Source organism: Geotrypetes seraphini, chromosome 16 (assembly GCF_902459505.1).
Source record: "Geotrypetes seraphini chromosome 16, aGeoSer1.1, whole genome shotgun sequence".
Taxonomy (NCBI): Eukaryota; Metazoa; Chordata; class Amphibia; order Gymnophiona; family Dermophiidae; genus Geotrypetes; species Geotrypetes seraphini.
Window position 1 is genome coordinate 11902893 of NC_047099.1, and position 17444 is coordinate 11920336.

Below are 17444 nucleotides of genomic sequence, written 5' to 3' on the forward strand. Positions count from 1 at the left end.
CAGAGGAAGCAGCTGGGCTGGCATCCGGAAACAAGGTAGACAGCTTCTCCATGGGGGAGGGGAGGAGGCTGTGGGGGTGCGAGCGGTCCTTCGGGTGGGGGTGCGAGCGGTCCTTCGGGGTGGGAGTGCGAGCGCTCCTTCCGGGTGATGAATCGGGCGTCGGGGGGGAGGGGAAACTATGTAAAAAAATTTTTGTACAACGCGCTCACACGTATAACGCGCAAGGGTATGCGCAGTTTGTAAAAACCACGTATAACGCGCGCGTTATATGCGAGAAAATACGGTAATAACCAGAAAAGATAGGCTACCCTTTGAGAAAGCTCAGCAAAATAAACAACCCCCATTGTCCAGAGGAAAACTAAACCATACTACCATCATTAAACTAAATATCTTAAGCCAGGCATACAACACAATCATGTTGTATCCATTTACTCACATGCAAAAGCGTGCCTGGTACATTCTTCCACTTATCGGACACCAGCCATTCTGAAACGTTATTTTCAATAATGATTGAGATCTGAAATTACAGATTGAACCCCTATCTACAGCTAAGTTTGCAGTTTCCAGTTTTTTTGGGAATAAGTTAAAGATTGAAAATATAAGTATCAGCACATATTTAATATTTATTCATGGAGGAAGTGGTATGATGAATGATTATAAAAAGCCCTATGGAGTAGATTGACTCTATAATGAGTTTGGGCTGTAAATTACTGAGGTCTTTCCACTCCTCTCATAGGATTATTTGAATGGCAACTATCAAAATAGTTTTATGATATTGAATCAGCCAATGCATTTGCATATATTGAATGAATGAATATATCTTTGAATATTTCCATACACCTGCTCTGCATTTTTTGGTATTGTCTTTATGATTGTGGGCAGGGCTTCGAGAATGGATCAAAGGGAGTCTTGTTTCCAGGAGGTTATGGGGAGCACCTGCCACTGGGTTTGGGGAGAATTGAGAAGGAGAGGCTTCCTACAATGGAGTGGAGGAACTCAAGTAAAAGAATGGGGAAATTTGAAAACAGGAGTGAGTGGAAGCCAGTGGGAATTCTATGAGGATCACCATCAGTGGTATAGTAAGGAAAGTTTGTACCTGAATTGGTGATGCTGGGCGTTGGCATGCCATGTGGCGTATGCGTTCTTTCCTGCTGCGCTATGTACCCCCTCTATTATACCTCTTCAAATCTTTGCTGGTAGTGAGCAGCATCTTCTACTCACTGCTAACAGCAGCTGAGCCTTCCTCTGATGTCACTTCCTGGTCCCACATACAAAAAGTGACATCCCGGGGAGGGGGAATGAAGCCAGCCTGAGTAGCAGGTAGCAAATGTTGCTCACTGCTGGTGAAGATTTGAAGGGGTGTGTTTGTGTGCATTTAGGAAACCCCTCCCATCACTGGGGGTGGGGGAAGAGGAGATACTTTTGCCAGGGTGTTCTGCTCCCCACCCTACTGGTGCACTTAAACTTAAGCATGCCTAAGTACTCCAGGTTAAAGGCACGCATAATTTGTGGGCCTAATTGTTCTATGCAGCATGCATAATTTACAATATTCTATAATTTATGCATGTAAGTTGGAGACATACCCCTCCCATGCCCTGCCCATGTGTATGCCCCACTTCAGTCATGCACTTACCCCTGGTTTCTATGTATGACACTCAAAATTGTGCATGTAAATTGTGCTTACACCCAGTTTGCATACACAATTTAATTGAGTAATGAGCCAATTAGCATCAATAATTGAGCATGAATTGGCAACAATTTGGATTTACGCGCATCTAGCTAACTCCGCTCCTTCTAAGCCAAGTGGGTGTCCTCCAACTGCATTGCTGCCAGTAGGGGGCGGTGCTTCGATATTGTGTTTCACTTGGTAGGGACAGGCAGGTTCTCTGGAGTCCTGCAGAGCCTGCCCGCCCCTCACTAGTGATAATATGATCGTGAAACAGCACCCTCTACTGGCAAGGCTGTAGTTGGAGGTCTCAAGCTCAGCTTAGAGGAAACAGTGCTTTCCGATAAAGATGGGTGTGTAACTGACAAAGGACCATGGCCATGGGAGGAGCATGGGCATGTCAGAGTCAGTCACTAAAGATGCACACAGCATTATTGAATTTGAGGAATTTACACCTTATTTATTCACGAGGATTTACAACACATTTTGTTTCATGCAAGAGTCTTCATGCCTAAGTTGGGCACAGTATACTACATGCTTTTTTATAAACTGCACCAACTCAGAGTACCATCTGTAGAACAGTGCCTGGCACTCAATTTTTTCAGCACCCACATTTGGGCATCATTACTCTGCAAAAAGTAATTCAGATGACTTAACAATCACTCAAATAATGCATAATGAGACCCTAATTTATCAAGTAGGGTTACACACCTTGGTTATATAATTTCATAATCAATCTAGCTTCCTATTGCAATGCAATGAAATATCTGAAGCATTTTTTCTGTCCTTTTTATCTGCTTATAAGTAGAACTATTAATGGCGGAGAATGACACGACTGGAGCTGATTTCCTGCTGGTTGGGTTCCTCCTGTCTCAGGAGCAAGAGGTCATAGCCTTCACCATCTTCCTGTTTATCTACATCTTTACTATAATGGCTAATATTCTGATAATCGTGCTGGTAAGGGTGGATCAAAGTCTTCACAAACCCATGTACTTCTTCCTCAGTAACTTTTCCTTCTTGGAAATCTGGTACATCACTACAATAATCCCTAAAATGTTGGCTGATATTCTAAGCAAGAGAAGATTCATCTCTCACAATGGATGTATCACCCAGTTCTACTTCTTCTTTGTCTTTGGTGCCATGGAGAACCTTCTACTAGGTGTGATGGCCCTTGATAGATTCCTTGCCATCTGCTACCCACTACGTTATCCAATTTTGATGAATGATAAAACATGCATCCAATTGGCCGGTGGCTGTTGGGTGTTCAGCTGTGTGTCTCTGTTATTGCCTTCAGTGTCCATGTACCAACTGTCCTTCTGTGAACCTCTTGTAATAGATCATATCTTTTGTGATTTTTCTCCTTTGATGAAATTATCTTGCAATAGATATTCCTTAAGTGAAGTCTCTTTTACCTTTTTATCTTGGGTTTTGATTTTGTGCTGCTTCTTGCTGATCATGATGTCTTACATTTTCATTATTGCAACTATCCTGAGGATGTCCTCTGCTGCAAGAAGACAGAATGTCTTTGCCACCTGTGCCTCACACTTGATGGTGGTTCTAATTTATTATGGGTCTGCGATGTTCACTTACATCCGACCACCAACTCATGAATCATTTCCTTTCGATAAAGTGGTATTTGTTTTTTGCATTGTGGGAACCCCTCTGATGAATCCCATCATTTACAGTCTGAGAAACCAGGAAGTGAAGGCAGCTATAATGAGGTTGATAGCCAGGCTCAAAAGATTGAGAAACTCATTATAGATAGGTTTTAAATGCCTGGAAACGGAGGCAAAGTGTGAGGTTATAAAATTTGCAGACGATACCAAACTCTGCACCAGAGTTAGGACCAGGGAGGAGTGTGAGGAACTGCAAAGGGACCTCAATAAGCTGGAGGACTGGGCAAACAAATGGCAAATGCGCTTTAACGTAGATAAATGCAAGGTCATTCACATAGGGAAAAAGAACCTGTTGTTCGAGTATAAAATGGGGGGGGGGATTGCTGGGAGACACCGGACTTGAGAGAGACTTGGGTGTGCTAGTGGATCCATCCATGAAACCATCCGCACAGTGTGCAGCAGCCTCGAAGAAAGCCAACAGGATGCTGGGCATCATCAAGAGGGGCATAACAACCAGGATGCGGGAAGTCATCATGCCACTGTATCGAGCGATGGTCCGCCCACATCTGGAATACTGTGTTCAATATTGGTCGCCGCACCTCAAGAAGGACAAGGCAATTCTTGAGAGAGTCCAAAGGAGGACAACGAAACTGGTAAGAGGGCTGGAAAACTGGAAAACCATATCTATTAAATTTATATCAGTACCAAATGAATAATGGGAATATATCAGGTACTATGGCTGATTCTGTAATTATTGTCTTGCCAAAACCAAACAGGGATCCTACTTTGGTTTCAAATTACAGGCCTATCTCTTTATTAAATGTAGATGGTAAATTGGTTGCTCAAGTATTAGCATCAAGATTGGCAAAAGCTCTTCCTTTTATTATTGATGTCCACCAAACAGGATTTATTGCTAAAAGGCATTCTTCAAATAATACTAGATTAGCATTTCACTCTTTAAATTTAGCAAAAAATATTAATGATCCAGCTTTTATAGTGTCTTTAGATGCAGAAAAAGAATTTGATAGAGTGGAATGGAGTTTTATGTATCAAGCTTTAGAATGGTTTGGTATAGGCCCCGGTTTTATTAAAATGATTCAGACATTGTATAGCTCTCCTGGTGCAAGATTATATATTAATAATAATTTATCAGATAGATTTAACTTGCGAAGGGGGGTTAGACAAGGATGTCCTTTGTCCCCCTTACTTTTTGATATTGTTTTAGAACCCTTATTAATTGCAATTAATCAAACTAAGGAGATAAAGGGAATCCCATTTTCTTACTGGGAATTTAAACTTTCTGCATATGCAGATGATATATTATTATATTTAAGAGAACCGGGGAATACTGTTCCAAGTTTATACTTAATCTTCTAGAGAAATTTGGGAAATTTTCTGGATATAAAATTAATTGGAGTAAATCGGAAATTCTTCCAATTAATGTTCATTGTACCAAAGGATTATTTGATTCATATTCATTTATTTGGAAAGAAGAAGGTTTAAAATATTTAGGAATTATTATCAAAAATACAATTGAAGATACAGTCAAAGAAAATGAAAAACTTTTATTAAAAAAAATAACAGAAATGTGTGAGCAATGGAATCCTTTACATCTTTCTTGGTGGGGAAGAGTTCAAACAATTAAAATGATGATGTTGCCTGTGGTTTGTTATCAAATGAGTATGATACCAATATTTTTTCAGGGGTCATTCTATAAAAAGTTAAATAATATTCTTACAAAATTTGTTTGGTTTGGGAAAAGACCCAGAATTGCTTTAGTATCTTTACAAAGACCAATTGTGGAGGGAGGGGTAAATTTTCCAAATTTTTATAGGTACCATCAAGCCTATATTCTAAGACAGGGTATGTATTGGATCCTCCCAGATCTCATGGAGAATGTACCAGATTGGCTATATCTAGAATGGCGGCTCCTGTTCCCACTACATGTAGAACATCTAATTAGTATAAACATGCCTAGACGATATAAGGATAACAGAATTCTATTGGATACTTGGAAGACATTAAGATATATTAGTAATATATCACCAGAACCAATTGCTAAATCATTAAATCAATCAATTTGGGTAAATTCCAGGATCAAGATTGGCGGATACAAAATAGTCTGGAAACAATGGATAATTGCAGGTATACGAACATTGAATGATGTTACTTCAGAAGGATCAATGCTTAGTTTTTCACAATTGCAACATAAATTTGGATTAAATAAAACACAATATTTTAAATGGTTGCAATTGAAGCAGGCCATTCAGGCAGGGTTCCCTGAATGGAAAACTCTTAATACTCAATATAGTCTGCAGGTTCTATGTTTCCAGGCGGATTTTTTGGGTCTCCAAGCCGTAAAATGGTATAAATTGTTAAATGGATTTTTAAATAAAAAAAAGAAAACTGGACTTAGGGATATTTGAAGTATTGAGATTGTACAGACAATTTCTGCATCTCAATGGCCACGATTTTGGTCCTGGAGATTAAGGTCTACAAGGTCAGCATCTATGAGTCAAACGTGGATGTTTTTGTTACATAGAATTTTTTGGATCCCTACACGTTTACAGAAGTTAGATAGTACTAGATCCAATAGATGCTGGCATTGTAGATTAGAAGTTGGGACGTTAGATCATTTAATTTATTTTTGTCCCTGTGTAAATGCTTTTTGGAAACTAATTTGGCCCCAAATTAATACATTATTAGAGAACCATGTAGGACTCTCGTATGACACTATATTATTTGGTACAGCAATGAGAACTCAGAACCCGATTTCTGCAAATAACAAGTTATTATTAATATTGACAGGGGTCGCCATGCAACAAATTACTCAAAATTGGAAAGATTATACTAAATTAAACTATACATTTTGGTGGAATTCAGTTTGTCACATATATAAGATGGAAAAGAAGATAGCGTTACAACAAGGAAATATTAATAATTTTAAAAAAATATGGGGACCATTGACTATTTATTCTAATGATCAGATATCATAGCACATGGGTAGTATATATGTGGGGGTGGGTTGGGGAATGTATATCATTTGAAATAGGATTGATAATAAAAAGGGGGATATTTAATTTATCATATAAGAATATTTGATTGTAAATACAAGTGATATGTGGAAATTGTTTATATTATGTATAATTCACTTGTTGTAAGATGCAAAAATGAATAAAGAATTATAAATAAAAATTATATTGTTTGGTAATTTTGAAGGCATTCATATGCATGACTATTTTGAAGCCCAGCTCTTCCGCATTTTAATAGCACTGGCTCTCCAGAACATCCTATATAACTGGAAAAATCTGGCTAATATTGAATATAACGTGTGGTGGAACTCTGTATGTTTAATAGTTAAATATGAAAAAATCAATGCTGAACGACGCAATGCTTACAAATCCTATTGTAATATTTGGTCACCTATTGTATCTTACTATAATATGGACCTTAATGCATAAACTTGGCCTGCTTGGTATTCTCATTCTCATAATGTATGTATATTTTCCCATACTTCTAAATGTACTGACAGTATCATTATTTCTCGCTGATAGCTTACAGCTTGTTTATGACATATTGATGCATAATCCTTTAAGCTGCTCTGTATATAATCTCTACTATTGTTATTTTACTGCTCTGTTGTGACATGACCATTACTCGTATGCTTGAAAATAAATAAAACTTTTTAGAACTTAAAAAAAAGCCTTTATGCTAAACATTTGCCACAGGAGGGCAGCACTGAGCATCTTTGCAGTATAAAGACCTTCTAAATGTTCTGAATGTGATAATCATAAAAAAGAATGAAAAGATACCTTTTAAATGTTCCAAATGTGATAAGTATAAAGACAAATACTGAAGAGATTCCTTTTAAATGTTCTAAATATGATAAGCATAAAAAACAATGAAAAGATACCTTTTCAATGTTCTGAACGTGATAATCATAAAAAACAATGAAAAGATACCTTTTAAATGTCGCAAATGTGATACATATACAGACACATACTAATGTGATACCTTTTAAATGTTCTGAATTTCACATAAAAACAATAAAGAGATACCTTTTAAATGTTCTAAATGTGATAAGCATAAAAACAATAAAGAGATACCTTTATGCTGGACATTTACCACAGGAGGGCAGCACTGAGCATCTCTGCAGTATAAAGACATATAAATGCATATAAAGAAATTTTATGCTGAATTTCAAATCTTAGAGGGCGCCATTGCCTACTTAGATGACTATATTTAAGAGCTCAGTGCTGTCCTCCTGTGGTCATTCCTCAGATTGCACATTGAATTGCTTAAATCTGTTAATAATAGAGACTTTCCCAACTGTGCAGAGCGACTGCCTGCTCTGCCCTCCTCAAACTGGCTGTGCAGCTGAAGCTCCTCTACTTTTAAATATAATAATAACTTTATTCTTATATACCGCCATAACCAAAAGGTTTCGGTGGTTTACACTAAAAAGAGCTGTACAAACAGCGAAATAAGGCTTCCAACTGGATCCAGTTCTGGTTTACTCCCTTGCAGGTAAGGACTTGGACTTCTGAGTTCCCCATTGCATTCCCTAAGAAAAGCAAGATTTAGAAGGGAGATCATAGGACAGTTCTGGGTTTCTGAAAGCCTTATCCAAGATGCCTTTGATTTTCAGCACAAAGTTCAGTGGGTAGCCTGGAACTGGGCAACTTGGTATCCCTGGGTTTGTTTGTTTACCAGCCTTTATGGAAAACTCGACAGCTTCTGCATAGCACAGGCTGTTTCAGTAGCCATCCTGAGGGCTGGTCTAGCAAGTCTCAAATGTGACCTTGGATTTGCTACTCCATCCCAGGTCGACCAATCTGATCCAGTCCTGAATTTTACCCTACTGCGTGCAGAGACTTGTTCTAATTGTCCAATGCTTTTCTTGAGACAATCAGCCTGGCATTCAGTGGGGATAAAAGGTGGACTGGATCCATTCGTTAACTAATCCAGAGAGGGATGGAGGCTTCGAATATTCCTGTGTTTCCACTGCATTTGAAATAGGTCATACAGGACATCACTGTCCTGTATGACCCAAATGAGGTTTAAAGCTTCCAAGGGCTCGACAAAAGTGACACCAGGTCTTCAGGGCGATGGGAGCATAGTAACATAGTAACATAGTAGATGACGGCAGATAAAGACCCGAATGGTCCATCCAGTCTGCCCAACCTGATTCAATTAAAATTTTTTTTAAAATTTTTCTTCTTAGCTATTTCTGGGCAAGAATCCAAAGCTTTACCCGGTACTGTGCTTGGGTTCCAACTGCCAAAATCTCTGTTAAGACTTACTCCAGCCCATCTACACTCTCCCAGCCATTGAAGCCCTCCCCTGCCCATCCTCCACCAAACGGCCATACATAGACACAGACCGTGCAAGTCTGCCCAGTAACTGGCCTAGTTCAATATTTAATATTATTTTCTGATTCTAAATCTTCTGTGTTCATCCCACGCTTCTTTGAACTCAGTCACAGTTTTACTCTCCACCACCTTTCTCGGGAGCGCATTCCAGGCATCCACTACCCTCTCCGTAAAGTAGAATTTCCTAACATTGCCCCTGAATCTACCACCCCTCAACCTCAAATTATGTCCTCTGGTTTTACCATTTTCCTTTCTCTGGAAAAGATTTTGTTCTACGTTAATACCCTTCAAGTATTTGAACGTCTGAATCATAACCCCCCTGTCTCTCCTTTCCTCTAGGGTATACATATTCAGGGCTTCCAGTCTCTCCTCATACGTCTTCTGGCGCAAGCCTCCTATCATTTTCGTCGCCCTCCTCTGGACCGCCTCAAGTCTTCTTACGTCTTTCGCCAGATACGGTCTCCAAAACTGAACACAATACTCCAAGTGGGGCCTCACCAATGACCTGTACAGGGGCATCAACACCTTCTTCCTTCTACTGACTACGCCTCTCTTTATACAGCCCAGCATCCTTCTGTCAGCAGCCACTGCCTTGTCACACTGTTTTTTCGCCTTTAGATCTTCGGACACTATCACCCCAAGGTCCCTCTCCCCGTCCGTGCATATCAGCTTCTCTCCTCCCAGCATATACGGTTCCTTCCTATTATTAATCCCCAAATGCATTACTCTGCATTTCTTTGCATTGAATTTTAGTTGCCAAGCATTAGATCATTTCTCTAACTTTTGCAGATCCTTTTTCATATTTTCCACTCCCTCTTCGGTGTCTACTCTGTTACAAATCTTGGTATCATCTGCAAAAATGCACACTTTTCCTTCTAACCCTTCAGCAATGTCACTCACATACATATTGAACAGGATTGGCCCCAGCACCGAACCCTGAGGGACTCCACTAGTCACCTTTCCTTCCTTCGAGCGACTTCCATTAACCACCACCCTCTGGCGTCTGTCCGACAGCCAGTTTCTGACCCAGTTCACCACTTTGGGTCCTAACTTCAGCCCTTCAAGTTTGTTCAACAGCCTCCTATGAGGAACTGTATCAAAGGCTTTGCTGAAATCCAAGTAAATTACATCTAGCATATGTCCTCGATCCAGCTCTCTGGTCACCCAATCAAAAAATTCAATCAGGTTCGTTTGGCACGATTTACCTTTTGTAAAGCCATGTTGCCTCTGATCCTGTAACCCATTAGATTCAAGGAAGTACACTATCCTTTCTTTCAGCAACACTTCCATTATTTTTCCAACAACTGAAGTGAGGCTCACCGGCCTGTAGTTTCCCGCTTCATCCCTGTGACCACTTTTGTGAATAGGGACCACATCCGCTCTCCTCCAATCCCCAGGAATCACTCCCGTCTCCAGAGATTTGTTGAACAAGTCTTTAATAGGACTCACCAGAACCTCTCTGAGCTCCCTTAGTATCCTGGGATGGATCCTGTCTGGTCCCATCGCTTTGTCCACCTTCAGTTTTTCAAGTTGCTCATAAACACCCTCCTCCGTGAACGGCGCAGAATCTACTCCATTTTCTCGTGTAACTTTGCCAGACAATCTCGGGCCTTCTCCAGGATTTTCTTCTGTGAACACAGAACAGAAGTATTTGTTTAACACATTTGCTTTCTCCTCATCACTCTCCACATATTTGTTCCCAGCATCTTTTAGCCTAGCAATTCTATTTTTTATCTTCCTCCTTTCACTAATATATCTGAAAAAAATTTTATCTCCCTTTTTTACATTTTTAGCCATTTGTTCTTCCGCCTGTGCCTTCGCCAAACGTATCTCTCTCTTGGCTTCTTTCAGTTTCACCCTGTAGTCCTTTCTGCTCTCCTCTTCTTGGGTTTTTTTTATATTTCATGAATTCCAACTCTTTCGCCTTTATTTTCTCAGCCACTAGGTTGGAGAACCATATCGGCCTAAGAAGAAGGGATGGGATTGTGCACCTGACACTTCTGTTTGGAGAAGAGTACAGTTCCTCTGAAGAACATCTTGCTGTTAGATATTTTTATAGAGGGTATTTCCTAGATTAAATGGATTTCAAAAATAAAAGATAAATCGATATTGGGAACTCTGATGAGCCAAGTCTGTCCCGCTGAGGCGTTTGCTGTGTATTTTTCACTATACCTGACCTGTTTCTGTTTCCAATGGTAATTAGTAAGCAGGGAGCTTATCCAGGAACAGGAACTTGGGCTGGTGCCTCCTGAGAAGAAGCATGCCACAGAATATTTGGGGTGAAAAAGGGGAGTATAAGTGCATCATCTCCTATCCACCGCTCTCCCCAAGAGTGGCAGATGAATGAACTGGCGTAATAATAATATCCAACCTATTAAACCAAGATGTATATCACTGATGCCTGACAGAACATGTCCGGAATCACAAAATTCTGAGGGTTATGGTTCCAGGATAATTATTCTAGAATCGGATGGAGAAAGATGGGGCTGGGAGAGACCTCGGGGATTCATCTACTGCTCTCCCTTGCCTCCATGCAGGATCCCTATATGTAAAATTTCCCAGATAGATGCTTCTCTAGTCTAACCTGCTCTTAAGAGCCCACCCCCCCCAAACATCTTCCCATCATAGGAGTTGGTGGTTGAGTATCAACGAACTGGGCTTCCCCAGCCTCTTCTTGATTTCTGTTTTTCTTAACTTGGCACTGCATACGCTGGGCAATTCTTTATAAAATATCAGACTTTAGAAAAGCAGTAAAAACTTTTATTTTCACATGAACTGGACTGTAATTATAGACTCTGACTTCTAAATTGTTACCTGAATGAGTCTAAAATTTTGGCCCAAATTCACTAAACCTCCAAACCGTGTGCAATCCATTTCCGTTTGCATGCCGGCCGACGCATTCACTAAAGGCCTGCATGCAAATGAGGATGATCGTTAACACGCCCCCTACCCACGGCCAGAGCGATGCTCGCTCTTGCGCACACCCTGACGGCAGTGACAAGAGAAGCAACCTCCTGTCACTGCTGTCAGGGCTCAGCCCCGATCTCTCCTGCCTGCTCTCGGACTCTCCTGCTCTCTGCCGCCGTTCCCTGCAGTGCAAGCCTCTATTTATATGTTTGGTTTATGTATATCACATGGAGTCTTACGTCACATCCCATTGTCACTCTATCACATTACTTATGTCATTAACTTACCATGATAGTCGTGTCTGATGGTTTTCATTGTTTTTATTCATTTATCATCACACCATATGTCCATTTTTCATGTCTTTATACATCTGTAATTGTATATTCTTAGCAATCTTTATTTATATTTGTTCGGGTCCTTAGGTTTGTTTGAACCCACAGACACGCGTGTGCACACACAAGCTACAGCAATAAATAGTACCAAACAGTTCAGGACTTGCCCAGGGGAGTTCCCTGCAAAGCTCAGAGTTACAAAAGCAGGATCAAACCAGGAAAGACAGGGTTTAAATCCCACTGACCCCAATAGCAATCTTGGACAAGTCTTTTCATCCTTCTTTGCCCTGGGTACAGAACCTGTTTGTACCTACTTGAAAAATTGAAGGTGGACAAAGCAATGGAAGTGGATGGGACCCATCCCAAGATATTGAGGGAGCTCAGAGAGGTTCTGGTGGTCCTAATAAAGATTTGGTCAATAAATCTTTGGAGACGGGAGTGGTTCCTGGGGATTGGAGAAGAGTGGTTTAGGTGCCAATTCATAAAAGTAGTCACAAGAGATGAAGCAGGAAACTGCGGTTCTTGGAAAAATAATGGAAGCATTACTGAAAGAAAGGATAGTGAAATTCCTAGAATCATATGGGTTACAGGATCCAAGGTAACAAAATCGTGCCAAACAAATCTGATTGAATTTTTTGATTAGGTGACAAGAGAATTGGACCAAGGACATATGCTAGATGTAATTTACTTAGATTTTAGCAAAGCCATTGAACAAACCTGATGGGCTGAAGTTAAGACCTAAAACGGTGAACTGGATTAGAAACTCGTTGACGGACAGACGCCAGAGGGTGGTGGTTAATGGAATTCGCTTGGAGGAGGGAAAGGTGAGTAATGGAGTCCCTCAAGGATCGGTGCTGGGGCCAATCCTGTTCAATATGTTTATGAGTGACATTGCCGAAGGGTTAGAAGGTTCGCCTTTTTGCGGATGATACCAAGATTTGTAACAGAGTAGACACCGAGGAGGGAGTGGAAAACATGAAAAAGGATCTGCAAAAGTTAGAGGAATGGTCTAATATCTGGCAACTAAAATTCAATGCAGAGTAATGCATTTGGGGATTAATAATTGGAAGGAGCTGTATATGCTGGGAGATGAGAGGCTGATATGCATAGATGTGGAGAGGGAACTTGGGGTGATAGTGTCCGAAGATCTAAAGACGAAAAAACAGTGTGACAAGGCGGTGGCTGCTGCCAGAAGGATGCTGGGCTGTATAAAGAGAAGGTGTTGATGCCCCTGTACAAGCCATTGGTAAGGCCCCACTTGGAGTATTGTGTTCAGTTTTGGAGACCGTATCTGGCAAAGGACGTAAGAAGACTTGAGGCGGTCCAAAGGAGGGTGACGAAAATGATAAGAGGTTTGCACCAAAAGACGTATGAGGAGAGACTGGAAGCCCTGAATATGTATACCCTAGAGCAATAGTGTCCAACCTTTTGGCTTCCCTGGGCCGCATTGGCCCCCAAAATTTTTTCTGGGGCCGTGCAAATGTTGCAGCAAGACAGAGGAGGGAGCTGGCAAGACGATAAACACCCGGGGACAGCAGAGGAAAACACTGCATCGCCCTCGACCGGGGCTGCACAAAATACTTCACGGTGTCGCATGCGGCCCTCGGGCCACAGGTTGGACACCCCTGCCCTAGAAGAAAAGAGGGACAGGGGAGATATGTTCAGACGTTTAAATACTTGAAGGTATTAACGTAGAACAAAATCTTTTCCAGAGAAAGGAAAATGGTAAAACCAGAGGACATAATTTGAGGTTGAGGGGTGGTAGATTCAAGAGCAATGTTAGGAAATTCTACTTTACGGAGAGGGTAGTAGATGCCTGGAATGCGCTCGCGAGAGAGGTGGTGGAGAGGAAAACGGTGACGGAGTTCAAAGAAGTGTGGGATGAACACAGAGGATCTAGAATCAGAAAATAATAGTAAATATTAAAGAACTAAGGCCAGTACTGGGCAGACTTGCACAGTCTGTGTCTGTATATGAACGTTTGGTGCTGGATGGGCTGGGGAGGGCTTCAGTGGCTGGGATGGTGTATGTGGGCTGGAGTGGGCTTTGGCAGGGACTTCAGTAGTTGGAACCTAAGAACAGTCCCGGGCAGAGCTTTGTATTCTTTCCCAGAAATAGCTAAGAAGAAAAAAAACCCCAACAAAAATTTTTTAGATTGAATCAGGTTGGGCATATCGGATGGACAATTCAGGTCTTTATCTGCCGTCATCTACTATGTTACTTGAAAGGTATTAACATAGAGCAAAATCTTTTCCAGAGAAAGGAAAATGGTAAAAACAGAGGGCAAAATTTAAGGTTGAGGGGTGGTAGAGTAATGTTAGGAAATTCTTCTTTACAGAGAGGGTAATTGATGCATGCATGGCAGAGTACAAACAAGCATGGGATGAACACAGAGGATCTAGAATCAGAAAATAATGGTATATATTGAAGAACTAAGGCCAGTACTGGGCAGACTTGCAAGGTTGAGGATGGGCTTCAATGGCTGGGATGGTTTAGATGGACTGGAGAGAGTTTTGACAGAGACACCAGTAGACAGAGCCTAAGCACATTACCAGGCAGAGCTCTGGGTTTCTGGCCAAGAAATATCTAAGGAAAAGGACCATTTAAATTAAATGATTAATTTATAGAGCGTGAATGAATGTGTCAACTACTAGGATTTTAACCCAGAAATGGATAAATATAAGTTCCAAAAAGCTCTAGCTGTGAAAGCCTGGCTGGCTCAAAGGTTGAGTGCTGGGTTAGTAACAGGAGGCTGAGGGTTCAAGTCTCAGTTAAGGAGTAGGGATAATACTTCCTCAAGAGAAAAGGGTAGTAACCTGATTTTGAGGGTTCAACTCTTTTTGTACCTACTACTAGGATTTGAACCTAGAAATGGATAAATATAAGTTCCGAAAAGCTCTAATTGTGAAAACCTGGCTGGCTCAAGGGTCGAGTGCTGGGTTAGTAACAGGGAGTTGAGGGTTCAAGCCTCAGCTAAGGAGTAGAGATGATTCTGTGCCAAGAGAAGAGGGTAGTAACCTGAAGTTGAAGGGTCAAGTCTTTTTGTGCCTACTACTAGGATTTGAACCTAGAAATGGATAAATATAAGTTCCGAAAAAGTCTATATGTGAAAGTCTGGCTGGCTCAATGGTTGAGTGCTGGGTTAGTAACTGGAGACTGAGGGTTCAAATCTCAGCTAAGGAGGGCTGGATTAGTAACAGGAGACTGAGGGTTCAAGCCTCAGCTAAGGAGTAGGGATGATTCTGTGCCAAGAGAAGAGGGTAGTAACCTGAAGTTGAAGGGTCAAGTCTTTTTGTGCCTACTACTAGGATTTGAACCTAGAAATGGATAAATATAAGTTCCGAAAAAGTCTATATGTGAAAGTCTGGCTGGCTCAATGGTTGAGTGCTGGGTTAGTAACTGGAGACTGAGGGTTCAAATCTCAGCTAAGGAGGGCTGGATTAGTAACAGGAGACTGAGGGTTCAAGCCTCAGCTAAGGAGTAGGGATGATACTGTGCCAAGAGAAGAGGGTAGTAACCTGCAGTTGAGGGTTTAAGTCATTTTGTGTCTACTACTAGGATTATTTTGAACCTAGAAATGGATAAATATAAGTTCCAAAAGGTCTAGATGTGCATCCCTGGCTGGCTCAAGGGTTCAGTGCTGGGTTAATAAATAACAGGGCTGAAATTACTCCATGTGAAGACAAGGGGGTAGTTTTACTCAAATATAGTCCATTTTTCATAGTGAAAAGTTGCATAATCCCCTGCTGCTGCTGGTGGCTCTTGCAAAGAGGGTAGTAAGATGTGAAGGGAAGAGGTTGAAGGTTCAAGTCTCAGTTTTACTGAAATTTAGTTCATAGTAAAAAGTAGCTTAAAATGTCTACTAGAGTTATTAGATCACTGTAGTTACTGATACTCCTCTGCCCCTTCTTCCTCCTCCGCCCCATACACCCACCTCTTCCAGTCTTTCTAATTCCTTCACTTACCTGCTATTGTCCCATCTAGCTTTGGACTAAGCTAGACTCAAACCTGTGACCTCCTTTATTGAGGGAAGCCCTTTAGCCACTGAGCCACCAGTCAGGCAGGTACTAGGTGTTTTCGGTTTCTTCCCTTTATTCCTTTCATGCTTTGATTTGGATTTAAAATTCAAACATCCAGTCCTGGGAGTCAAACCCAGGACTCTTTGGTGCAAGGTAACAAAGCATTCCTCTAGTCCACCACTGGACTCATGAAAGTTGGTTTACTTTTTCTCTTCCTTATACTTCTCCTTCCTTGATTTGGATTTTTAAAATTAAAATATCCTATCCTGGGAGTCAAACCCAGGACTCTTTGGTGCAAGGTAACAAAGCATTCCTCTAGTCCACCACTGGACTGTGCCTGGATAAGCTCCCTGCTTAATAATTAGCATTGCGAACAGAAACGGGTCAGGTGTAGTGGAAATACATAGCAAACGCCTCAGCGGGACAGGCTTAGCCCATCAGAGTTCCCAATATCAATTCATAAGAACATAAAAATTGCCGCTGCTGGGTCAGACCAGTGGTCCATAATGCCCAGCAATCCGCTCACGCAGCGGCCCTCTGGTCACCCTAACTGAGACTAGTCCTACCGGCATACGTCCTTGTTTATTATGAACTTGTCTAACTTTGTCTTGAATCCCTGGAGGGTGTTTTCCCCCATGACAGATTCCGGAAGAGTGTTCCAGGTTTCTACCACTCTCTGGGTGAATAACTTCCTTACGTTTGTACAGAATCTATCACTTTTCAACTTTAGAGAGTGCCCTCTCATTCTTCCTACCTTGGAGAGGGTGAACAACCTGTCGTTATCTACTAAGTCTATTCCCTTCAGTACCTTGAATGTTTCAATCATGTCCCCTCTCAATTTCCTCTGTTCGAGGGAGAAAAGGCCCAGTTTCTCTAATCTTTCACTGTACGGCAACTCTTCCTGCCATCTTAGTTTAACCATCTTAGTTGTTCTTTTCTGGACCCTTTCGAGTAGTACCGTGTCCTTCTTCATATACTGTGACCAGTGCTGGACACAGTACTCTAGGTGAGGGCACACCATGGCCCTGTACAGCGGCATGATAACCTTCTCCGATCTGTTTCTGATCCCCTTCTTTATCATTCCTAGCATTCTGTTCACCCTTTTTGCCGCAGTCGCACATTGCGTGGACGGCTTCATCGACTTGTCGATCAGAACTCCCAAGTCTCTTTCCTGGGAGGTCTCTCCAAGTACCGACCCGGACATCCTGTATCTGTGCATGAGATTTTTGTTACCGACATGCATCACTTTACACTTATCCACATTGAACCTCATCTGCCATGTTGACGCCCATTCCTCAAGTCTGATTATGTCACGTTGCAGATCTTCGCAATCTCCCTGTGTCTTCACTATTCTGAATAACTTTGTATCATTCGCAAATTTAATCACCTCACTCGTCATACCAATGTCTAGATCATTTATAAAGATGTTGAGAAGCACGGGTCCAAGCACCGAGTCCTGCGGCACCCCACTGGTGACGCCCTTCCAGTCCGAGTATTGTCCATTTACCCCCACTCTCTGTTTCCTATGATCC

At 41.5% G+C, this 17444-nt stretch overlaps 2 protein-coding genes across 3 annotated transcripts in view; one reads left to right on the forward strand and one right to left on the reverse strand.

Moving 5' to 3' along the window:
- LOC117350889 (olfactory receptor 11L1-like) overlaps positions 1-16079 on the reverse strand; it is a 52991-nt gene extending 36912 nt beyond the window's left edge. For both annotated transcript variants that reach the window (XM_033925593.1, XM_033925594.1), the window contains exon 1: positions 15859-16079. The gene's annotated coding sequence lies outside the window, so the exon portion shown is untranslated. The remainder of the gene's footprint in view (positions 1-15858) is intronic.
- LOC117349608 (olfactory receptor 6Y1-like) lies at positions 2483-3427 on the forward strand. The gene has a single exon (XM_033923200.1). It carries the CDS (start codon positions 2483-2485, stop codon positions 3425-3427), a length of 945 nt encoding a protein of 314 aa, XP_033779091.1.
- Positions 16080-17444: the final 1365 nt, after the last annotated feature.

Coding starts and splice junctions, on each gene's coding strand:
- LOC117349608 (XM_033923200.1), top strand. CDS start 2,483: ATGGCGGAGAATGACACGACTGGAGCTGATTTCCTGCTGGTTGGGTTC.